The sequence below is a fragment of the Notothenia rossii genome, assembly GCF_949606895.1.
Source record: "Notothenia rossii genome assembly, chromosome: 5".
NCBI classification, from domain to species: domain Eukaryota; kingdom Metazoa; phylum Chordata; class Actinopteri; order Perciformes; family Nototheniidae; genus Notothenia; species Notothenia rossii.
Genome location: NC_136903.1, coordinates 4,141,026 through 4,166,835, shown reverse-complemented (window position 1 = coordinate 4,166,835; position 25,810 = coordinate 4,141,026). Strand labels below are relative to the sequence as shown.

Sequence of the window (25,810 nt, the reverse complement as noted above, 5' to 3'; positions counted from 1 at the left end):
ATTTATAGATGCAATAAACCTGTTTAGGATTCTGGTTCCTCCCTCTTATGTTTTCCGTTAATGATAGGATAAACGTTGCAATGTTGCTGAGCTGTTTGTTACGGCCCCTACACACGGTGGCGTGTGTTGACGCTTCAACGCTTCTGCCCATTCACTTTGAATGGGGTGACGTCACGCTTCGCCGAACTGCATTGTGGGAGCAAAGCATAGCTTTTCTCGCGGTGCTCGCTGCAAAAGTAGAGCAATGTTCTACTTTTGAAGCTTCGACGGAGGCGTCAGCCAATCGAATCATATGCCAGTACAAGCTCAAGCCAATCAAACCGCTGCTTGTGGGTCCGGGGCGGGAGATTCATGTGATTGGTTGTTGGTCTAGCTTCAGACATGCCCGCCGGCAAGCAACAACACACGCCGCCGTGTGTAGGGGCCGTTAGGCTTCTAAGATGTATGTTTCAAGTTTCAAGGCTTCATTGTCATTTGCACATTAGCTACGGTGTAGATATGGCAATGAAACACTTAAGTCACATGCTCCTCCAACAGTGCAACATATACAGTATATAGGACATAGAACAAATCAAACAGATGAAATGAGTAAACCTATGTGGTAATAACCCTTGTCTGATTGTGTTTCCCCCTCTCTCCTCAGATGGAGACCCTCCAGTGGACGACGGGCGACTCCTCGCTGCCGGTGTCGGTGTGCAGCCTGCCCTGCCAGACGGGCGAGAGGAAGAAGGTGGTGAAGGGTGTCCCGTGCTGCTGGCACTGCGAGCGCTGCGAGGGATACCACTTCCAGGCCAGCGAGTTCACCTGCGAGATCTGCCCCTACGAGAAAAGACCCGACCAGAACCGAACCAGCTGCCAGCCCATCCCCATCATCAAGCTGGAGTGGAGCTCGCCTTGGGCTCTGTTTCCCGTCTTCATCTCCATCCTCGGCATCATCGCTACAACCTTTGCCATCGTCACCTTCGTCCGCTACAACGACACCCCCATTGTTCGCGCCTCAGGGCGGGAGATGAGCTACGTGCTGTTGACAGGCATCTTCCTGTGTTACATTATCACCTTCCCCATGATCGCTGCACCCGATGTGGTCGTCTGCTCTTTCCGACGCATCTTCCTGGGCCTCGGCATGTGTTTTAGTAACGCCGCGCTTCTCACCAAGACCAACCGCATCCACCGCATCTTCGAGCAGGGCAAGACGGCGGTGACGGCGCCGCGGTTCATCTCCCCGGCCTCCCAGCTGGTCATCACCTTCTCGCTGATCTCAGTCCAGCTTCTGGGCGTTCTGGTGTGGTTCTCCGCCGACCCGCCTCACACCTTTGTGGACTACGGTGAGCAGCGTACGCAGGATCCCTCAAACGCTCGCGGTGTCCTCAAGTGCGATATCTCCGACCTGTCGCTCATCTGCTCGCTGGGATACAGCATCCTCTTGATGGTCACATGCACTGTTTACGCCATCAAGACGCGTGGCGTGCCAGAGACCTTCAACGAGGCCAAACCCATTGGATTTACTATGTACACAACCTGCATCATCTGGCTCGCCTTCATCCCCATCTTCTTCGGCACGGCGCAGTCGGCGGAGCGGGTGAGTGTGCCTCTCTGATAAATAATGTACCGTCATGTTTTATGTAATGTTCAGCCCTGCAGCAGGGTTTAGCTTATAAGTGAACATAGACTGTCAGCAGCATCTACATGCACACACAGGCCTCCTGTATGTATGGGACACTGATGACAGGAGAAAGTCCTGTTGTTTGTCAAAGTCAATCTTTCAGTTTGTGTGTACAGACAGATCGAAATGCCGTTTCCCACGATCCCAAATACAATAATATATACAAATATGTATCAAAATATGTATATCCATAAATACACAATCGACAGACACATTTACTGTATACATAACAATCAATAGAAAGCAACAGTCACTTCAATATCTTTGGGAAATGTATATTAGTGCAAGCCTGTCCATAGCAGCGTAAAAAGCGTGGTGTTAAAGCTCTTTTTTACTCTACCGTTGGTTTTTTGGGGTATATTTTGTAAACTTGACAACCAACATGTTTGGCAAAAAGTACACATAGAGATATCCTGATTTTCAGAAATAACTAGTTCAGTAAAGGCATTACTAATCCCACTCATGCTGTGAGCTAGGAACTCTTCTCTTGCTGTTTCATTTCAGATAGAAGACGAAAGCGGATCCTCGTTTTCATCAGCGTACCATTGTTTGAAAAGGTCTATGGCGAGCTAGATCGCTCTTGAATTTGGAAACAGCACTTCAACAAAATAACCTCAACTCAAAATCCAACTACTAGCTTGTTCCTGACCTTTAAACCACAAGAAGAATGGAAAAAGGATAGTGTTTTATCAGTTGCCATAGAACTGCCGATGTTAAATCTTCAATGTTGTTAAAAGCATCTTGACCTCGGGAAAAGCAGTTGGATAGAAAAATCTCAAATCAAAGCCAACTTACTAGTTCAAACATTTTTAACATGCGGGTAATTTAACCTTTAACTGAGATTGTCAAAATGAAAAAATAAATAAATTCATTCAGGTACTGTTTTGTTTTTTTAAAGGTAGGTCATGGACATTGTTTTGTGATGTGATCTTAATCTTTGTCCAACTCCTTTTAAGACTAAAACACTCTGAAAGGGTGCGTAAGTAAGCACCATGATCTATGTATACAGAAATAAAGACGACACTGTACATGTATCGCAGTGTGAAGCATTTTTGTTTGTTTGTTTGTTTGCTTGTTTATTTACACATTGATCAACATTGCTGTAAACGTGCCAGTGTTAGACAGCAGGCTAATTTTCCACTGTTGTCCTTTTGGCAAGATGTTAAATAACCAAAACAAGACTAGAGAAATAAAAACGCGATTAATAAGAATACACTCAGCAACAGACAACATTAAATAGGAACAGGCAAACACACAAACAGATAAAATACTATCATAGTTCAAAGTGTTCACATGTTTGATTGCTTAGAAGCCAGTTCTTAAGATAGCGATTAAATGTATGATAGGAGGTGTTATTCCTTATCTGTATTGGTGTTGTGTTCCAGAGTGTTGATGCCCTCACAGAGAAACACTGTTTACCAAAGGAACTGGACCTAAGAGGGACCACACAGTCCCCTCTTAGGGCAGACCTTGTGGTTCTCCTGTTTGAATGGTTCTGCTGTATAAAAGTGCAGAGTGGTGGTGGGGGTGCCTTGCCGTTTAGAATCTTAGAAATTAGTCAGCATTAGTGTGTTTTAAAATATGTTCCCAGCTGAGCAGGTTATGTTTGTCCAGGATTTTGCAATGGTGGTATAGCTTAGGTTTTCTGTCCAACACTTTGAGAGCTTGTTTGTGAAGTGACAGGATAGGCCTTAATGTTGTGCTATTCACCTGGGTCCAGCTGGTTCACCTGGGTCCAGCTGGTTCGCCTGGGTCCAGCTGGTTCGCCTGGGTCCAGCTGGTTCCCCTGGCTCCAGCTGGTTCACCTGGGTCCAGCTGGTTCGCCTGGGTCCAGCTGGTTCGCCTGGGTCCAGCTGGTTCACCTGGGTCCAGCTGGTTCGCCTGGGTCCAGCTGGTTCGCCTGGGTCCAGCTGGTTCACCTGGGTCCAGCTGGTTCGCCTGGGTCCAGCTGCTCATACAGTCTGTTAGGTGGGGAAGGATCATGGCGGTCATATAGAGTTTTGCTACAGGTGTTGTCAAACAGTTCCTTATCTAAAGTTTGCTAGATTGTATTTAGTTATTTGGATTACCTTTCTCACTTGTTTTTTGAAGGATAGAGTAGTGTCAAGGATAATGCCTAGATATTTAAAATGTGTAACTGTTTGAATGACCTCCCCAGACACATAGACCTTGGGTTCACAGTGTGATACAGTGTCGGTCTTGCTAAAAAAAACGTCTTCTTAACGTTCAGATATATAGCTGTGAGTCAGTAAGCCATTGATGTACATGTACCATTGCATCACTTAGTTTGGCAGCAGCTTGGGCCTTGGTTTTTGCATGGACATAAATGACAGTGTCATCAGCATACTGATGGCAAGTCATTTATATACAGGCTGAATAGAATTGGGCCCAGGATAGATCCCTGGGGGACACCCAGTTGATTCCTCACGGGTGGTGATGTCTCGCCACTTACCCTTACACACTGAACTCTATCTGACAGATAGGAGCTCATCCAGTCTATTGCACTGGGTGAGAAGTTAAAAGACATTTTGTGAATGAGTACTTGATTGACTGTATCAAAAGCTTTCTTAAGATCTAAGAAGATTTCTCCAACAATGCCTCCTTTGTCCATTTTTGATTTGATATTTTCCACAAGGAAACAATTTGTGGTCTCGGTGGAATGATTGGCTCAGAAGCCGAATTGCAGGGGGTGTAGTGTGAAAGGACTACTGTTAAGATGTCCAGTCAATTGCTCAGCTACACATTTCTCAGAGATCTTAGACATGACAGGGAAAACACTAATGGCTCTATAGTTACTTGCATCAGTTGTGTCCCCGGATTTGTGGACTGGCACAACAATGACTAACTTCCAGTCTATTGGGAATTTTCCCTCCCTAAAAGAGGTGTTAATTATTTTAGTAATTGTCCCTGTGAGAGTGGTAGCATGTTTCTTTAGAAACAGAGAATCCAGTCCAAAAGTCTCTTTTGATTTGGAATTTTTTTAAGAAGAAATTATAGAATTAACTTTGGATTCAGAAGTCTCTGTCAGGGAGAAGGCTGGCTGTGTACTATCAATAGGTATTAATAAGTATTTCAGTTTAATTTATAATACAAAATACTTGTTGCATGGGCAGTGTATACTTGGTGTTTTGTTCTAGGGTAAATGGTCATTATTGAGTCAACAGGACTTTTAGGGTTTTGGAATATTTGGCCTACAAAACAATTGCATAGCACTGAAAGTACATGCTAAGAAAATGTTTACGTTGCAATAACATCAAAAACAAAACAAGGTATTGCACATAAGTAGACTTTAAAGAGTAGAAATAAACAATTCAGGAATTCAAACATCTCAAAATAGAATTAAAACAGATTTACAAAGTAGAAAATATACAGTAGACTGTGAAGATAAAAAATGTATAAACTCCCACAATAAAACACTATTGAAGTTTACTAGAGGCTAGTTAGCCGGACATGCGCGCCCTTGTTAGAGCAAATACAAACCCATTCCCTCACACTTTTCTACGTTATGTTTTAGTTTTGGGAAGCCACACATTCAAACAATGATTCAAACACTCTCACAAAGAAGTGACTGCGGACCAGACATCAGAGCAGCCTGTAGTTGCTGTAAATCATAGAGAAACTCAGTGTCTTAACATATGTTGAGGTTAGATTTAGTTTCAGGACTCATGACTTAGTTACTTCGTCCTGAATGATTGATGATTGATTAGATTCTGGTCACCACAGGCACAGCCTTGCCGGCACTGCAGCTCCTCGACACAGAACTAATTAGAGCGGCATCAAATGTAGCTCATTCAGACAACAGTCTTTGGGTTGAGTTTGCTATAAGCGAGGAGCCAGATGGAAGATTATGCTCATTATGGAGTCTGTGGGGAGTTGGAGAGGACAGGTGGAGCGATCCACTGTCATTCCCTCCAAACGTTATCAGTCGCTTTTTCTTCTGCTACTGTTTAGTTATGTTTTGGGTTGTTTATGTAAACATGTCAACTGATTTTCAATGAAGGTAAAACTAACCCGGCAATTTGTCTCACACGCACACACCCACCCCCGAAAGCCTGAAACGCCTCCATTGGACTCCTTTGTTTACTTCCTGAATATAGTGACATCACTAAGTAACACTCGCGCTTCTATTGGCTCCGACAAATTGTACGTGATAGGCTAAGGGGGCGGGACATCTCTAAGCGGTTGACCAATCACATCAGAGCCGGCCAGCTAACCAATCAGAGAAGACAGGGCTCTGGTTTCAGACAGAGGGTGAAAAGAGGTGATGTAGCACAGACAGTATGAGAACAATAAAGAGGTTTTTGAACATTAAAGCATGGAGACATGTAGAGACACTACATACTGATATACACCTGAACATCAGCAGGAGAGGACTCTTTAAAGTAGAGACACTACATACTGATATACACCTGAACATCAGCAGGAGAGGACTCTTTAAAGTAGAGACACTACATACTGATATACACCTGAACATCAGCAGGAGAGGACTCTTTAAAGTAGACACACTACATAATGATATACACCTGCACATCAGCAGGAGAGGACTCTTTAAAGAAGAGACACTACATACTGATATACACCTGAACATCAGCAGGAGAGGACTCTTTAAAGTAGAAACACTACATACTGATATACACCTGAACACCAGCAGGAGAGGACTCTTTAAAGTAGAAACACTACATACTGATATACACCTAACAAATGTGCATTATAGCGCCCCTTTAAGGAGCCAGTCCTAAATAAATGTTTCTGTTAAGTCATTTGGTTAAGCTGTCCATCTTTGTTCCAGACTAAAGTATCTCATTAACTATTTAATAGAATATTTGATATAAATATTACATCATTTTAATTTAAGCAGATATTGTGCTATGGCATCATATTCAAGTCATTCAAGTAAAGTACAGATAGTTCTAAGCCTGTGTAAATGCTAATCATAGAACAGACATTTGGGGACTTCAAATGAAGTTGCGATGAGAGCTTTCAGAGCAGCTGAGTAACTGAAGTGTCCAGGTTTTAACTGAGACTCTGAACTAATGAGGACTAGAATCAGCCGACAGCAGTTTTTGGGGTTATTTTGGGGTAATTTGTACCCATAGAAGGGACTGAAGCAGCAGGTTCAGACATGCTCAGATGAAGATTGCATCACTGTCCCCGAACAGACCGAGGTGTTGCATCAAGAAGCCTGCAGTTACCCCCCCCCCCCCTCCAAACCTCAGAGTACATGAGTCTGCACACAGATGCCACTTCTTCTGCACAAAATCTCTGCAGCGAAAAGAAACAGAATACACTCTTTTAAGCAGAACATTTCATTATAGAAACACATAACAAATGTTTTTTCACAGACGTTTTTCTGTGATTACCCGGCAGACGGACGGTTTGTTTGCTGGCCTTGGAGCATCAACACTGTTAATTGTGGAGAGAAACTCAACAAATACCTCGGGCATTATATCAATTATTTAGTGGAATCTGTTGAGTCTTCTGTTCAACTATTTTTCAACTTCCTGCAATAATGTGAGAGGTTTTCATTACATTACATGTCACTTGTTAGACGCTTTTATCCAAAGCGACTCACATACTCAATACTGTGGGCAATCCCCACAGGAGCAATTTTGAGTGAAGTGTCTCAGAGACACAACGACATGCTGACTGCAGTGGGGTTTGAACCGTTGCTCCCCTGATCCCAACACCAACACCCTACCCACTGCGCCACACGCCTCCATATCATTGGAGCAAATTGATTAACAAATACTTTTGATATCTATGTCTGAGTTAGGGTTAGGGGTTACATCTAAGTTGCTTTATTAAAGGGGACATATCATGCAAAATGCACTTTTGTACGTGTTGTATACATGAATATGTGTCCCCGGTGTTCCAGGGAACTCACCAAGTGTCAGAAAATACAACCCTCTCTATTTTCCTCCATACCCAAATCTCAAAAAACGGGGCTGCAACGGATTTGATACATGTGGATTCTGATTTGCACCTCTATGATGTCACAGAGGTGCACTCCGCCTGTATGGTCAACTCTCCACCTATCAGGGGAATGAGAGGTTGCCGTGGCATGGCAACAGCATAGCAACAGCATGGCAACAGCATAGTAACATGACGCTTGTGCCTCGCCCCCTCCTTTGCAGGGGGGGGGGGGGGGGTCAGCTCCAACTCATGCAAAGCCCGAGCTGGAGTGAGGCAAAATGAGGCATGGCTAAAATGCATGATCTGTTTGGTATTTTGAAAAATAAAACGTATAAATATACCTTATATAGGTATGGCCTTACAATATATTATTCAAATATAGCATGATGGGGTCCCCTTTAAGTCAAATGAATAGTGCTGTAAGTGCTTTCCGTACTCGACAAAAACACGCCTCTTTGCCATACTGGTTCCAAAATGGTGGTACCAGCTCCCCATTGATATTAGGACCGCAGAAAGTCTACACATCTTTCGTTGCAAACCTGTCTGTTTCCACTGCACCTTGGCCAAAATAAAAATAAAAGTATAATGGTCTGTAAGAAGCTCTTCAAAAGGAATGAACGCAATTTAAATCGTTTGGCTTATTAAAAGCTATTTTCAGGATTCTTGCTGGTTTGAGTTTGTATCTTCGTGTCAGTTAAATGTAACATAGTGTCATAAAGTAGCAGGTGAAATTAATACTTGAAGTTTAAGTTTGGGGATTGCTTAAACAACTTGAAGTTTCAGATTAAGTCTAATCATCACAAAGTTCAAAGGCCTGTGATCGATGAATGAAGTTGTTAGTTCAAAAGTAGTCGCTGGATGAATTTGCTGTTTAAGTTATAATCCTATGTATTTATAAAAAAGGACAAAACAAAGAATGTATTTTTCTCCGCTGCCTTGGGTCTTTCGGGGCGGGTAGACTTTAGTTTTTTTTACATCTGTGATTTTGAGTGTATGCAGTGTTGCAAATGGTACACGTGTTTGTCGACCGCTTTAAAATCAAAACTGCTCCACCAATTGAAAATCTGCTCAGATATTGTAGGTCAACTTTTCGAGATCCTTGATGAATCAACCGTACTAACCTTCTACAATCTTTTTTAAAAGCCGAAATCAAAGTAAGAAAAGAGTTGGAGTCGTGTTGGAGCTGTTGAAATGTCAGCAGTCATGAGGTCAGAGGTCAGCCTGTTTAGTTAGTGAGGGATTGACTCTGTGTTTTGCCTTTTTCAGGCGCAGTGACTCTGAAAATTGAAGTCAAGTCTCAGCAAGGTCCACTTTTAAATTTAAAATGTGCGGACAACAAAAGTTAATATTCGTCTGAATCCAGATAAAAAGTCCAAAAACAACTTGCATTTTTAATCCAGGTGGAAACTCATCGTGCTGACAGCCTGTCATTACTCCCCTGTATTATATCTTGGCAGTAAAGTTGCTGTATGCAAACTTTCTAAACTTTGGTGTTGATTTATTCAGAAACATTTGTACTTTCCGCTCAGCATCCAGAACTCTCCGTCTCTCTGCCGGATACATTTCACAGTTTTTATTTTTATATAGTATTTCCTCCATCAACCAAAAAAAAAGTGTCTCTATAACGCTTTAAATCCACCTTGGAGAACAAAAGTATTTCTTGGAGTTTCATCATCTGAGTTATTGTGCCTGTTCAAAAACAACAAAAATAACAACAAGACAAGACCAGTGTGCGAAAAAGTACACGTCCCACCGTCCGGGACGTGTTATTTACAATATCGGACAAGTAGATCTTTCAATTGACTTGTCCGGCGGACAAGTGACGTTTTTTGCCCGGATTTATTGTTATATTATTGATAGATTCAGTTTACAAAAGGCAGAACTCATTCGCAAATTGGACGTGTCCGCCATTGTTCGTTTAGAAATGTTAGTTTCGGTTCTGTTTGTCGATTCCTAATGAAATGCATCTCGCCGCTTTCTGTGCAGGGGCGGGGCGGGAAGTGTAGCACAGTGGCAGGGTTGGGAAGCAAAACTCGGTTCCGAGTAGGAACAAATAACAATTGTCCGTTCCCGGGATTGATAAGAGTTGTGAGGACAGGAGGCGAAGCCGAGCCCCGCGGACCGCAGCTCCCTCTCTCTGCTCCGGATCAGCTGATCGCTGCATGGTGCAGCTCAGCGTCTCTCTCTCTCTCTCTCTCTTTCTACACACAGCGGATTCACTGCCCGTTTAACAGCCTCATCTTTGTCAAACTTTCTTATGTTCTTTCTCTAACACGTAATGAAGGTTATTAGGACTTTTAGCTCCTTTGTTGTTAATATTGACCGCCATTTCCTTTATGAAGTGAAGCAGCCTCCCTGTGTCCTCGCGCTGTAATCATATCCCCGGACCCCCATACTCGGAGGAGCACAGGGATGTCAGTATTGTTTATAAGGCAGGTTATAGAAATTATTGAAATTTAAAATACTATCTATTTACTTTTACAAACAGTGAACAGCTGGGCAGCTGCAGCATGTGTATTGCAGGACATGTGTAAGCGTCTTTGAGTTTTAGAAAAGCGCTAGGCCTATAGGCTATAAATATAATGTATTATTATTATTATTATTAGGCCTATGTGTTGGACATGTGTGGTTGGACTCTGTCTCACAGGCAGGTTGCAGCATGTGTGTTGCAGGACATGTGTTGGACACACAGATTGTGTGGTTGGACTCTGTCTCACAGGCAGGTTGCAGTGTAACATCAGAGGAGACTGGGACAATTGTACATTCTTAAACTGCACCACTTAGAACTAACAAAACAATGCAGAGATTATGTTTATATAATTGTATTCAATAACCGTAATAAATTTAACAGTATGAACTGATTTGTAAATAGGAATACAGATTTGACTTAATGTTTTCATAAATATATTTTTCTCCCAGTTTGTCATGGGACTTATTTTTACCCTCTCAAAGAACCGGAATCGAGAACCGAAAATAACTGGAATCGAAAAGCAGAACCGGAATCGTTAAAATCTAAACGATACCCAGCTCTATGTGTGATGCAGTAAAATCTTACCGCTCACTCACGTGAGCGGTGTCGTAAAAACCGTGGGAAAATGTGAAATACGATGGCGAAGAAGAAGATTCCAGTGGCCCCAATTTGTGTCCATTCTGGACAAGTGAAAATGTATTCGGACAAGTAAATTGCCAAACTCACTTGTCCATGGACAAGTACTCTCTAAAAACTTTTTCTCACACTGAAGACAACAATAATAAGTGTTGTCTGCAGAATGTTGATTTAAAGACTAAACTATATGTGGGGGAAACTTCTGAACCAATTGGAAACAGGACTCAGAGAGACACGAGGAGAGCTGGAGCTTTGACGGCAAACACTGACGGTTTATTTGGAGTTACGGCCGGAGAATTCACAAGACAGGTGGAGTGTCACGAGTTGACACAGAGGTTACCAAACCAATTCTGGAGAACTCTTTCTGCAGCTCGAGGTTTTAACTAGTTCGGAGTGTAATAATCAACATTCTTTATCAGCGAGACTAAAGCAATATGGACCCTGAATCTAACTAGAGCTCTCGTCCATAGGAAAGAATGTGCGCCAGGGAACCTTCGACCCTGCACAGGAAACTACCTCATGGCGGCTTGTGCTCTGTCATAGACTGGCACCAACAATGCGCCCAAGCTGCTCCTCCTTAAAGGAGATAGCAGCAATACCAAAGGCTTTAGACCTATGCCGTGGGAAAGGAGACAGTGAGAGGAGAAAACGATGAACTGTGTCAAAGGTTGAATATCTAGGCAAATTATTCCCTAACACTATAAAGATAATTATAAAACGGACAAGTCAAATCAAGCAATCTGATTGGCTCTTAGCCGTGATATACTGAGCGTATACCACGGGTAGAATTGAAAGTTACTTTTCACAACAAGTCAGTATCCTTCCGCGCCTGAGAAAAACAGTATACCGTTGGGCTGAAAAGCAAACTGCCTGCAGTTTGATTTTCAAACTGGAACAAGAAAGCAGCGGAGAAGTAACGGGGAAGGAAACCCTCTTTTTTACGCAGCGGTCCAGACATAGAAATCAAACGGCAAAACATATTCAGTGTGCAGTTCGTTTGGCATTAGGGCAGGGATATCTAGATACTTTTGAAGTTTTAACATAATGAATTGTGCTACTTTTAAAGCAAGCAACAATGTTTTCAAATCTGTAATCAAAGAGGTCCGCAAAAACGCTATCGACCAATCAGATTGCTTGATTTGACTTGTCAGTTTTATAAATATATTTAAGTTTCTTCCATTAGGAAACAAATTTACAAAGCATAAAATGGAAACATTTAAGATTAACTTCGACCTCGGTCTTACTATGGAGGAGTGGATTGAGCAGTTCCTATCTCCAGAAAAAAAAAGCTGGAAACTGGAAAAGTACCACCATCCAAAAACTTTCTGATGCGGGTCTTGAAACAAAGCAGAGAAATGATGACCGTTAGTGGCCACAGGTGTGAAAGCTCTCTCCAGAGCTACTGGAAGCCCAATCTCGGGGACCGGAGAAAGTGGAGCAATATTCTCGCCACGCCAAGCAACAGCCTCGAACAACCTCAACCTCAAGTACCCTCGTAAGCCATGCTACTGATGCTGGACAGTTTTTCAGTGGATGCACAATAAACGGCAACATACACATTAATGTAAATAAACAGCCAAATAATGGATCAACGCTCTCTGTCTAATATGTTCGCTAGCTGTTAGTGCGAGGTGGTTGCTATGCAACAACACTATGTTTCGTGCAGGCAACGGAGGGACTATTTTATTTTGAACATCATTATTTACTAATAAAAACTATTTAAATTAGAGTGTGTATTTTTCTTTCATATTGCCACACTTGGTAACCGTTTTATAAAAGCAATAGCTCACTTCAGGCCGTGATATATGCTCATTATATCACAGCTAAGGTGGTTGTCGACCCTCCGCTTCGCGTCGGGCCGAACCACGCCCCTTAGCTGTGATATAATGAGCATATACCACGGCCTGTCGTGAGCTATTGCTTAATTAATCATAGTGTTTAAGAAGTGATGTTAGGATTAAAGTAATGTCAAGCACTTCTTTTCTTTAATCACATCGAGCTCCAAAAACACAGATTCAGAGATTTCATTTTATACCAACCCGTCCCTGATTGTGTTATTTAAAAGGTTATTGATTGGCATGTATGCAATTATATGTATTCCCCATCTTTACTACATTAACTGCTGTATTTACCAGCCAGTGAAGAGAAGCACACTGGCTTGTGTTGTGTGCTACATGCAGAGTGGCGTGAACATCGCCAAAGTAGACTAAGCCTTCCCTAAATTGTTGGTCTGCATACTGAAAAATATAAAGACTATCATCAAAGGCTACAATTGATGGATGTAACTTAACACCTCATATGCAGTATATTGATGTGTCTAGCAATGTAAGGTTTCATAAGCAACGAATAGACATTTATTACACCGTATTACACCCATGTAACACCCATGTAACACCCATGTAATTGTAATGTATGTATTACACTCCTAATACTCGCATTACACTTTTATGACCATTACACCCATGTTACACCATTATCACAGCAGTATAACACCCTCATTATACCCATTTGACACTATTATTAGACCCATAATGCATATTAATACATGCCCCTATTATACCATGTTACACTGTTATCACACTCGAATTTAGGGATGCCAGAAACTGACCATGATCAAATTCGAAAATCGGACAGCCTGGCGAATATTAATTAATAATAAAGAGAGGGGAGGGGGGGGGAGCGGCGGGGTTATGGCTAGAAAGGATCCGTCTAGTGTAAATATGACGTCGGTTCTCGTTGTAACTCTCGTTGTAATCGGAGCGGCTCGGAAACACATCTACAGCAGTAACATGATGCAACATACACATTAATGCAGCAGCAATATTAATAGAGAAACATCAGACATAATAGTAAAACACTGCAGGGGAACATTTTATTGCACCAGGAGCTATCTTGGGGCTTTTACTGCGACAACGTTGACTTGCCTGTGAATACAAAATAAACCATAGTGTTGGTGATCTACAGTGTTGTCATTCTTCTTTGAACACCAACAAGACCGCTAACACCCTATTGCAACAATCACACTCCCTGTCATTGACATAATTAATAGATAGTTTAGCTTCTCATCATCATTTGCTGTGGCCAACTGATGTTAACGATCGTAACTGAAAGGCTGCCTGCCAAACGTAAACATTCAGCCACGTGACATTCAGCCAAACTCTCGCGAGAGTTTTACACAAGACGGATCCTTTCTAGTCATAACCCGGCGGCGGGGTCTGGTCGGTGTGTAGCAGGCTGCCTTCCTCCAAGTTTACAGTAAAACAAACCGGTGGTGTGACCAATGGCCATTTACAATTATTAATACTATTACTATTATTAGCATTAGTCTATATGTTGGTTGAAATTCAGCCAGGAAAAAAAAGAAAAACATAAATAATAATAAAAAAATATATAAATAAAATTGAATTAAAAAAAAATAATTTTCGATTATGGAGACTGTAACGAATATTCGAAAAATTGAATTATCGCTGGCATCCCTACTCGAATTACATCCATTTTATACCCATGTCACATCCATGTTTCATCTATATTACACTATTATTAGACCCATTTTACACCCATGTGACACATGGACACAGCTTGTATGAAAGGGAAACTCTGGGCAGCAATTGGACCAAACTCTCTGTATATTTTTGGGGCTTCATATGAGAAAAAATTCTTATGTCCAAACGTTATCTATAGCTTTTAGTAGACCTAGACAGGGGCTGCAGGCGCTTCCCACCCTCATGAAAAAGTGGTGCATTGGTTTTTAATTTCTGTAGCTTTTTGGAGGTGTCTAAAAGGATGTTGGTAATATATAAAAGTCAAAACTCCTCCTCTCCGTCTGTCTTAATACATGTCGTATTAAACAGAGCGTTTATTGATCCGCTGCTGTAGATCTTCATTTGTCCTGGAAGTCTTTCCGCCGGTGTGTGATTACGGCAGAGGATTTCCATCACCGTCTGTAGAATAATTAACTCACGATCACACACTCGTCTGTCGCTCCGTCAAACTCACAGCACATTATTTATCACGCTGAACGTCTATTTGTGGGTTCAGTCTGCTCCCTCAAATATTCTCTGTGAGGTCTGAAAATATCCACCAGTCAGTGGAGGAATCTAACGAAGTACTGAAGGATTTTACACAACTACAATTCTGAGGTGTTTGTACTACTGCTGATCGTTTTAGTTTCATACTTGATTGTTAGATATACTCAGTGGTTGAAAGTAACTAAGCACATCTACTCAAGCACTGCACGGTTTTTGAGCTCGTGTTTTCATTTGACCCAACTCTATACTTCTACTCCACTACACTTTCGAAGCAAATGTTGTACTTTTTACTTATTACATGTATTTCACATAATTAGTTTGCAGGAAATAATACACTGATGTGGAGAAACCTGGCCATAAGAGATAGTTATTAAAGTTAAAAAACATCTCTTTGATAGATTGATAGATGGATAGAGAGATGGATTGATAGATGGATAAATGGATAGATAGATAGAGAGATATATGGATAGATAGATAGATGGATAGATAGATAGATAGAGAGATGGATTGATAGATGGATAAATGGATAGATAGATGGAGAGATATATGGATAGATAGATAGATGGATAGATAGATAGATAGAGAGATGGATTGATAGATGGATAAATGGATAGATAGATGGAGAGATGGATTGATAGATGGATAGATAGATAGATAGATAGATAGATAGATAGATAGATGGATGGATGGATGGATGGATAGATAGATAGATAGAGAGATGGATTGATAGATGGATAAATGGATAGATAGATGGATAGATGGATAGAGAGATATATGGATAGATAGATAGATAGATAGATAGATAGATAGATAGATAGATAGATAGATGGATTGATAGATGGAGAGATGGATGGATAGATGGATAGATGGATAGATAGATGGAGAGATAGATAGATGGATATATAGATAGAGAGATATATGGATAGATAGATAGATGGATGGATAGATAGATGGGTTGATAGATAGATAAATGGATAGATAGATGGATAGATAGATAGATAGATGGATGGATGGATAGATAGATGGGTTGATAGATAGATGGATATATAGATAGATAGATAGATAGATAGATAGATAGATGGATGGATGGATAGATAGATGGGTTGATAGATAGATAAATGGATAGATAGATGGATAGATAGATAGATAGATAGATAGATAGATAGATGGATGGATGGATAGATAGATGGGTTGATAGATAGATAAATGGATAGATAGATGGATAGATAGATAGATAGATAGATAGATAGATAGATGGATAAATGGATAGATAGACAAGGTAATAATAATAAGAGAATTGTAGACAAAATATTTCTGAAATAAAATAACATTAGAAAGCTAAAATATATATATATACATGAGGAAATATACATTTCCATTAACAAATACAATGCAGGATATTATTGTGCCGTTTCTCTTTGGAGGTTTCATGGAAGGGATCCATAGAATGCTGTGTTGTGCTCATGTTCAGGTGTATATCAGTATACTGAGCTTCTATTGTGACCTGGGTCCATGCTTTAATGTTCAAAAAGCTCTTTATCTGTGTGGGAGAGAAACTCCCTCTGAGCGAACACAGGGATTGTATCCTCTGCAGACCATTTACATGCACACAAACCTCTAACACACTACAGGGAAGGGAACAGCCCAAAAAAACAAAAGATGGCCCCTTCAAATCTAAGGAAAACCTAGCCTGGTTTAACAATAACAAAATCATATCAATAAATCCCCCCAGCCCTACTTTGGACCCAATCACAGAGAGAGACCCGGTCTGAAATAAACCCCACTGTAATTACCCTCGCTCTCAGAAGTGTTGGAGCTGAACCGAAGCCTCACAGAAGGTCAGGCTGTGGATCTGCAGCTCTCTGGATGACATTTACAGTACAGGAGCAGCAGCAGTGGGCTGAGTGCTAATAAGCACATCAGATGGTCCCTGAATGCAGCACCGGGGAGGCGTTCACTGGCAGGTAGATGGAGAGGAGTCAGGGCCGCTTCCTCCATACATAATGGAGCGCTTTGATATTCAGCCGGGGGATCCCAGAGAATATTAACATGCAGCCTCCACCGGGAACACACTCTGACCTCCGCTGATGAGCTACTTTATCATATTGATATGCTAACGCTGCTGTTGTTAGTGTTATTATCGCCGTCTACAAACACTTCACACTAACAGGAGTTATCTGGGAGAAGAAGGAAATCACACAAACATACTGCCATACAATAAAATGATTACGCTCAGTGGAGAAAGTGTGTGTTCTGCTTTCTTTTCAAATGTGCCTTATGTATTTCTTTGTAGGGTTTTCCACAATTTGGGAGCCTATAGTGGATAATCCCCAATTATTATTCGGGGGACTTTGTTTGAAAACAATAGATAATTGGTGAAATAAGAAGAAGCCAGACCATTAAGAGCTGTTACCATTCTAACATCCTGCTGATGTTAGAATATCTTCTATTCATTTTACAAAGCACACAAGATGATATTCCAAAAACCTCAGGGATGTAATTTAAAGTGGACATACAGTGTTTCAGGTTCATATCAGTATGTAGTGTCTCTACTTTAAAGAGTCCTCTCCTGCTGATGTTCAGGTGTATATCAATATGTAGTGTCTCTACTTTAAAGAGTCCTCTCCTGCTGATGTTCAGGTTCATATCAGTATGTAGTGTCTCTACTTTAAAGAGTCCTCTCCTGCTGATGTTCAGGTGTATATCAGTATGTAGTGTCTATACTTTAAAGAGTCCTCTCCTGCTGATGTTCAGGTGTATATCAGTATGTAGTGTCTCTACTTTAAATAGTCCTCTCCTGCTGATGTTCAGGTGTATATCAGCATGTAGTGTCGCTACTTTAAAGAGTCCTGTCCTGCTGATATTCAGGTGTATATCAGTATGTAGTGTCTCTACTTTAAAGAGTCCTCTCCTGCTGATGTTCAGGTGTATATCAATATGTAGTATCTCTACTTTAAAGAGTCCTGTCCTGCTGATATTCAGGTGTATATCAGTATGTAGTGTCTCTACTTTAAAGAGTCCTCTCCTGCTGATGTTCAGGTGTATATCAGTATGTAGTGTCTCTACTTTAAAGAGTCCTCTCCTGCTGATGTTCAGGTGTATATCAGCATTTAGTGTCTCTACCTTAAAGAGTCCTCTCCTGCTGATGTTCAGGTGTATATCAGTATGTAGTGTCTCTACTTTAAAGAGTCCTCTCCTGCTGATGTTCAGGTGTATATCAGTATGTAGTGTCTCTACTTTAAAGAGTCCTCTCCTGCTGATGTTCAGGTGTATCAGTATGTAGTGTCTCTACTTTAAAGAGTCCTCTCCTGCTGATGTTCAGGTGTATATCAGTATGTAGTGTCTCTACTTTAAAGAGTCCTCTCCTGCTGATGTTCAGGTGTATATCAGTATGTAGTGTTTCTACTTTAAAGAGTCCTCTCCTGCTGATGTTCAGGTGCATATCAGTATGTAGTGTTTCTACTTTAAAGAGTCCTCTCCTGCTGATGTTCAGGTGTATATCAGTATGTAGTGTCTCTACTTTAAAGAGTCCTCTCCTGCTGATGTTCAGGTGTATATCAGTATGTAGTGTCTCTACTTTAAAGAGTCCTCTCCTGCTGATGTTCAGGTGTATATCAGTATGTAGTGTCTCTACTTTAAAGAGTTCTCTCCTGCTGATGTTCAGGTGTACATCAGTATGTAGTGTCTCTACTTTAAAGAGTCCTCTCCTGCTGATGTTCAGGTGTATATCAGTATGTAGTGTCTCTACTTTAAAGAGTTCTCTCCTGCTGATGTTCAGGTGTACATCAGTATGTAGTGTCTCTACTTTAAAGAGTCCTCTCCTGCTGATGTTCAGGTGTATATCAGTATGTAGTGTCTCTACTTTAAAGAGTCCTCTCCTGCTGATGTTCAGGTGTATATCAGTATGTAGTGTCTCTACTTTAAAGAGTCTTCTCCTGCTGATGTTCAGGTGTATATCAATATGTAGTGTCTCTACTTTAAAGAGTCCTCTCCTGCTGATGTTCAGGTTCATATCAGTATGTAGTGTCTCTACTTTAAAGAGTCCTCTCCTGCTGATGTTCAGGTGTATATCAGTATGTAGTGTCTATACTTTAAAGAGTCCTCTCCTGCTGATGTTCAGGTGTATATCAGTATCTAGTGTCTCTACTTTAAAGAGTTCTCTCCTGCTGATATTCAGGTGTATATCAGTATGTAGTGTCTCTACTTTAAAGAGTCCTCTCCTGCTGATGTTCAGGTGTATATCAGTATGTAGTGTCTCTACTTTAAATAGTCCTCTCTTGCTGATGTTCAGGTGTATATCAGCATGTAGTGTCGCTACTTTAAAGAGTCCTGTCCTGCTGATATTCAGGTGTATATCAGTATGTAGTGTCTCTACTTTAAAGAGTCCTCTCCTGCTGATGTTCAGGTGTATATCAATATGTAGTATCTCTACTTTAAAGAGTCCTGTCCTGCTGATATTCAGGTGTATATCAGTATGTAGTGTCTCTACTTTAAAGAGTCCTCTCCTGCTGATGTTCAGGTGTATATCAGTATGTAGTGTCTCTACTTTAAAGAGTCCTCTCCTGCTGATGTTCAGGTGTATATCAGCATTTAGTGTCTCTACCTTAAAGAGTCCTCTCCTGCTGATGTTCAGGTGTATATCAGTATGTAGTGTCTCTACTTTAAAGAGTCCTCTCCTGCTGATGTTCAGGTGTATATCAGTATGTAGTGTCTCTACTTTAAAGAGTCCTCTCCTGCTGATGTTCAGGTGTATCAGTATGTAGTGTCTCTACTTTAAAGAGTCCTCTCCTGCTGATGTTCAGGTGTATATCAGTATGTAGTGTCTCTACTTTAAAAAGTCCTCTCCTGCTGATGTTCAGGTGTATATCAGTTTGTAGTGTCTCTACTTTAAAGAGTTCTCTCCTGCTGATGTTCAGGTGTATATCAGTATATAGTGTCTCTACTTTAAAGAGTCCTCTCCGGCTGATGTTCAGGTGTATATCAGTAGTGTCTCTACTTTAAAGAGTCCTCTCCTGCTGATGTTCAGGTGTATATCAGTATGTAGTGTCTCTACATGTCTCCATGCTTTAATGTTCTAAAAGCTATTTATTGTTCTCATACTGCCTGTGCTGCAGCACCTCTTTTCACCCTCTGTCTGAAACCAGAGCCCAGTCTGCTCTGACTGGTTAGCTGGCCGGCTCTGTTGTGATTGTTCAACCGCTTAGAGATGTCCCGCCCCTTAGCCTATCACGTACCCTGGAGCAGTTTTCCCTTTCTTTATAGTGTTTGTGGGGTTAACATATTCTGTTCTCGACACAGATTAAGACTCAGTTGAGTCAGAGCCCTGTGGTGAATGTAAATGTGGATAAAAGTGCTGACTCAAAACCTCATCTGGAGATCAAAGCTTCCCCTCTTTTAACCCCTCATCACTTCCCTTATCACTCCCTCATGTCCCACATTTTGCAGATGATCCCCCCAAATTCAATTACAATGTTTTGCAGTTGATCATTTCAGTTTGCAGGGATTTGTGCGGCCTTGTTTCCTTAAAACCCATTCCAATGAAATGAAACTGCATTCTAATCTACATTTAAAAGATGAGCCAAAGCTGTATCAGACGTTCACGTTTTTTGTTGACGTGTCACAAAGACGTTTTCTAATCAAAGTCCGCAGAAGTCTTTGAGGCGGATTGATTTCAATGTTTGCTTTTAAAAACTGCTAGCCTAGCTCAATAAAAAATATAATTTAAAGTGGACCCATCATGCTATATGTGAATAATATAGTGTTGGACCATACCTATATAAGGCATATTTATACTTTTTATTTTTCAAAATACCAAACAGATCATGCATTTCAGCCATTCCTCATTTCGCTCAATTTAACACTGTCTTTGCATGGGCTGATTCTGTGAGAACAGCACCATCTACAGGCCTGGCATATGTACTACAGCGTCTCCAGCGCTTTCCAACGGCAATGTCCGTGGCTGTCTCCTCCTGATTGGTGGAGTTGGCCCAATAGCCATAGTGCCACTTCTGTGACGTCATAGAAGTGTTCAAATCTGGATCAGTCTGTATCAGATCCGTTGCAGCCCCTTTTTAAGAGATTTGGGTATGGAGGAAAATAGAGAGGGTTGTGATTTCTGACACTTGGTGAGTTCCCTGGAACACCGGGGACACATGTCCATGTAGAAAAGACGTACAAAAGTGCATTTTGCATGATAGGTCACCTTAAATTGAAATAAAGCTTGATCTAAATCTCTTTTAGCGTCATCATCCTGTGTGGTTTATATAACTCAAAGTTTATCAGGAAACAAACTAATTTATAAAATGTTCATCTATTTTAGAGAAGTTGGACTCCCTAAATCTTTTAAATGTTAATTTACTAAAGCAATATATGTTAAATTAAAGAAACCTGACAGTTCTGTAATGCTTTTGTTTAACTCCACAGAACTCCACCTTGACATATAAGCTACAGGGATAAATGAGATGTTTCTTCGGTGGTGAACAATATGAAAACGTGTTGTTGTTACCACACTAAGCCCTTCTGCCTCTCTTTAAAAAAAAAACAGTGAGAGCAGCGATTAGCTTTGCTCCGTTGCTAATCTTCCTCACGAGCCTCAGACGTTGGAGAGGAAGTCGATACGGACCGCCGGTTATTGCCTGCCATCCATAGCTGTCGTTTAAAAGTGGATTCTTTATATTGTGTGTGAGGAGAGGTCGCTAGGGGACGAATGAGGAGAAGATGTTAGCAGTTTAAAGCTGAAACAGAGGCTGTGTTTGAAATGTACTGCACACTACATCCTCAATTATACGTCGTACCAGTTTTTATCATATGTATGTGATTTAACCGCGATCTTGGCCGTGCAACAGAAGTTGTAAAAGTGTTAAATGTAGTGTTTTTTTTGTTTCTAATACACGCACAACTGTACTAGCGACAAATATATTTATTCTGCTCATGTTCAGGTGTATATCAGTATGTAGTGTCTCTACTTTAAAGAGTTCTCTCCTGCTGATGTTCAGGTGTACATCAGTATGTAGTGTCTCTACTTTAAAGAGTCCTCTCCTGCTGATGATCAGGTGTATATCAGTATGTAGTGTCTCTACTTTAAAGAGTCCTCTCCTGCTGATGTTCAGGTGTATATCAGTATGTAGTGTCTCTACTTTAAAGAGTCCTCTCCTGCTGATGTTCAGGTGTATATCAGTATGTAGTGTCTCTACTTTAAAGAGTCTTCTCCTGCTGATGTTCAGGTGTACATCAATATGTAGCGTCTCTACTTTAAAGAGTCCTCTCCTGCTGATGTTCAGGTATATATCAGTATGTAGTGTCTCTACTTTAAAGAGTCCTCTCCTGCTGATGTTCAGGTATATATCAGTATGTAGTGTCTCTACTTTAAAGAGTCCTCTCCTGCTGATGTTCAGGTGTATATCAGTATATAGTGTCTCTACTTTAAAGAGTCCTCTCCTGCTGGTGTTCAGGTTTATATATCAGTATGTAGTGTCTCTATTTTAAAGAGTCCTCTCCTGCTGATGTTCAAGTGTATATTAGCATATATTGTCTCTACTTTAGCTGGCTCGCTCTGTTGTGATTGGCCAACCACTTAGCGATGTCCCGTCCCTTAGCCTATCACGTACAATGTGTTGGAGTACTAGCCAATAGAGAAAGTAACCTTAAAAATCCAATTCATTTGGCTTTTATTGTATACAGCAACATAAGGCATTTATTAGCATAAGACACAACAACAACAATTCAAGAAATATAATTGGAAAAGAAAAATCGGGTATGTTATGCAAAATTATATAAATACCAAAAAATGATGGACAATGTGAAAATTAATTAAAGGAAAAAGAGTGAACAAAGAAATGAAGGGAGAGGAGATAATGATAGTAATTATTGCTCGGACTGGAATTAACATGTAAATGAGGGATGTTAGGAGGTATCAGAGGAGAGAGCCAACACTGATAACGATAATTGAGTGCGCAAATTAAATTTAACAACAATACATGAATAACCCTGACCAGTCCTGAGGGGAATGTGGGAGGATGGCGTCTTTATTACAAACCCTGCAGTTAGTTTTATAACCCAAGTAAAACATCTAGAGCTTTCTCTAAAGGCAGAGGGTTTCATGCCGGACGGACTTTAAATCTCCTTGATGCAAAGATGTGATAATGAGCCAACATTATGAATTTAATATATCTGGACATACCAACTAAAAAATACCAAAATATTTCAAAATAACCTGACGGATAAACTCATTATCATTCTGAAATTCAGACCCTTGTTGAGTTGTAAATTCATCATCAGCTTCTATTGGCTAGTGCTCTAACACATGGGGGCGGGACATCTCTAAGAGGTTGACCAATCACAAGAGGGCCGGCCAGCTAGAGACATGTCCCAGGAGAGACACTACATACTGATATACACCTGAACATCAGCAGAATGTACTACATACTGATATACACCTGCACATCAGCAGAAGAGGACTCTTTAAAGGAGAGACACTACATACTGATATACACCTGAACATCAGCAGGAGAGGACTCTTTAAAGGTTAGACACTACATACTGATATACACCTGAACATCAGCAGGAGAAGACTCTTTAAAGTAGAGGCACTACATACTGATATACACCTGAACATCAGCAGAAGAGGACTCTTTAAAGTAGAGGCACTACATACTGATATACACCTGAACATCAGCAGGAGAGGACTCTTTAAAGTAGAGACACTACATACTGATATACACCTGAACATCAGCAGGAGAGGACTCTTTAAAGTAGAGACACTACATACTGATATACACCTGAACATCAGCAGGAGAGGACTCTTTAAAGTAGTGACACTACATACTGATATACACCTGAACATCAGCAGGAGAGGACTCTTTAAAGTAGAGACACTACATACTGATATACACCTGAACATCAGCAGGAGAGGACTCTTTAAAGTAGAGACACTACATACTGATATACACCTGAACATCAGCAGGAGAGGACTCTTTAAAGTAGAGACACTACATACTGATATACACCTGAACATCAGCAGGAGAGGACTCTTTAAAGTAGAGACACTACATACTGATATACACCTGAACATCAGCAGGAGAGGACTCTTTAAAGTAGAGACGCTACATACTGATATACACCTGAACATCAGCAGGAGAGGACTCTTTAAAGTAGAGACACTACATACTGATATACACCTGAACATCAGCAGGAGAGGACTCTTTAAAGTAGAGACACTACATACTGATAAACACCTGAACATCAGCAGGAGAGGACTCTTTAAAGTAGAGACACTACATACTGATACACACCTGAACATCAGCAGGAGAGGACTCTTTAAAGTAGAGGCACTACATACTGATATACACCTGAACATCAGCAGGAGAGGACTCTTTAAAGTAGAGACACTACATACTGATATACACCATTTTGTACTATATTACTTGGTTTTATGATACTGTCTGTTTGGTCCACATGGTCTCTTCTGTCCTTCTATTTCTCTCTCTGGCCTCAGCTGCTCTCAGATCAGCTTCATTTAAACTCGTTTTGCTTTAGTCAGGGAAAGTATAGTCCAGGTCACAGAAACCGAGAGCTGCACAGTCACAACATTTAGCCCTCAATTAACAATTTATACTTCAACCTTAAAGATTTAAATATTTAAAGCATCTACAGATTTCCCTACCTTTTTTTCTGTGAGATGGAGCTGTTATATATGGTTTGTGCATCATTGTATACACATTTCAACGGAGGCAGACTGTTGCAAACGTTATTCCACGGTCCAAAACATTTCCATTAGGAGAAACATGCTCGATTTAAAAAAGAATGCCAATATAAAAACAAAATGTGTCAACATACATGCAAATGAAGAAAACATCTTGCACCCAGCTGTTGACGTAAATTCAGTCATAAAACAAACTATTAGTCACCTTTCACTCAACGCAACCTCAAGATGCTCAATTTGAAAAGATCTGTATGGGATCCGAAACTAACCTGAGGTGGACATCCCAAATAACGAGTGGTTTCCTATTAGTTGGCGTGCCAGCACTTCCTCGCCTTCCTCCCTTAATCTTCCTCCTCCTCCTGACCTTCACTCTGTTTCTGGTGTTTTTGTTTTGGTGATAACAGCTTGTGCCGGAGAGACCAAATAAATCACCTCGGAGCTCGTATTTTTCTCCCAGGCTCACAAATGACTTTACGCTTCAGTGTGTGTCATACATTTTCATAATGATTCCTCGATGTGTTCGCTGGATCCGAGCTGTTGTTTTAGGCTCTCAGGGGGGGGGTGGTGGTGGGGGGGAACGTCCCATCTGTCGCCATGTTTTTCTTCCTGTCTCCCCAAATCCTCCCCGCTGAGGATTCCCCGACGTCATTTTGACACTCATCGTCACGGGGCCATTAACCTGGGCCCCTCGACTTCATGTGAGGCGGTTGCCATGGTGACGCAGGTGGTCTCTGAGCAGTTGTGGTGGGCAGTGTTGCATGCTGGGACAGTGGACGTGTGCACAGGTGTGTGTGGTGACAGATGCTGGAGGGGCGGGGAGAGGAAACGGAATATTGTGTGTGTGTGTGTGTGTGTGTGTGTGTGTGTGTGTGTGTGTGTGTGTGTGTGTGTGTGTGTGTGTGTGTGTGTGTGTGTGTGTGTGTGTGTGTGTGTGTGTGTGTGTGTGTGTGTGTGTGTGTGTGTGTGTGTGTGTGTGTGTGTGTGTGTGTGTGTGTGTGTGTGTGTGTGTGTGTGTGTTTTGTGGTTTATCTGACTCGGTCCTCACATTGCCTTAAGTACGAGAATATGTGTGTATGTGTGTTGATTGCAAAAACATTTGTGGGTGTTTTTACTCTGTCCAGACCATGGTGCAAGTACAAGTGTGAGTGTTTATTGGTTTAATAACTTGCAACGGTCCTCACTTTGTGAGTCAGAAAATGTTGTGGGTCTTTTTACTTGGCCTTAGCAATACAGCAAGTACAACAGTGTCTGTGTATATGTAGTGTAAGTGATTGTGTGTATATGTGTTTGTTGGTTAAAAACGTGCTCGAGTCCTAACTATGTGGCAAGAGTGAGAATATGTTGTGGTGCTCTTTACTTGGTCCTCGCTATAAAACTACAAGATGCATATGGTTAGTGTG

At 41.1% G+C, this 25,810-nt stretch overlaps 1 protein-coding gene across 7 annotated transcripts in view; it reads left to right on the top strand.

Annotated features, from left to right (window-relative positions):
- LOC307041310 (metabotropic glutamate receptor 8-like) overlaps positions 1-25,810 on the top strand; it is a 162,761-nt gene that overhangs the window by 127,880 nt on the left and 9,071 nt on the right. For all 7 annotated transcript variants that reach the window (XM_079684627.1, XM_079684628.1, XM_079684630.1 and 4 more), the window contains one exon: positions 644-1,579. In XM_079684627.1, the coding sequence (XP_079540753.1) occupies positions 644-1,579 (936 nt within the window). The remainder of the gene's footprint in view (positions 1-643; positions 1,580-25,810) is intronic.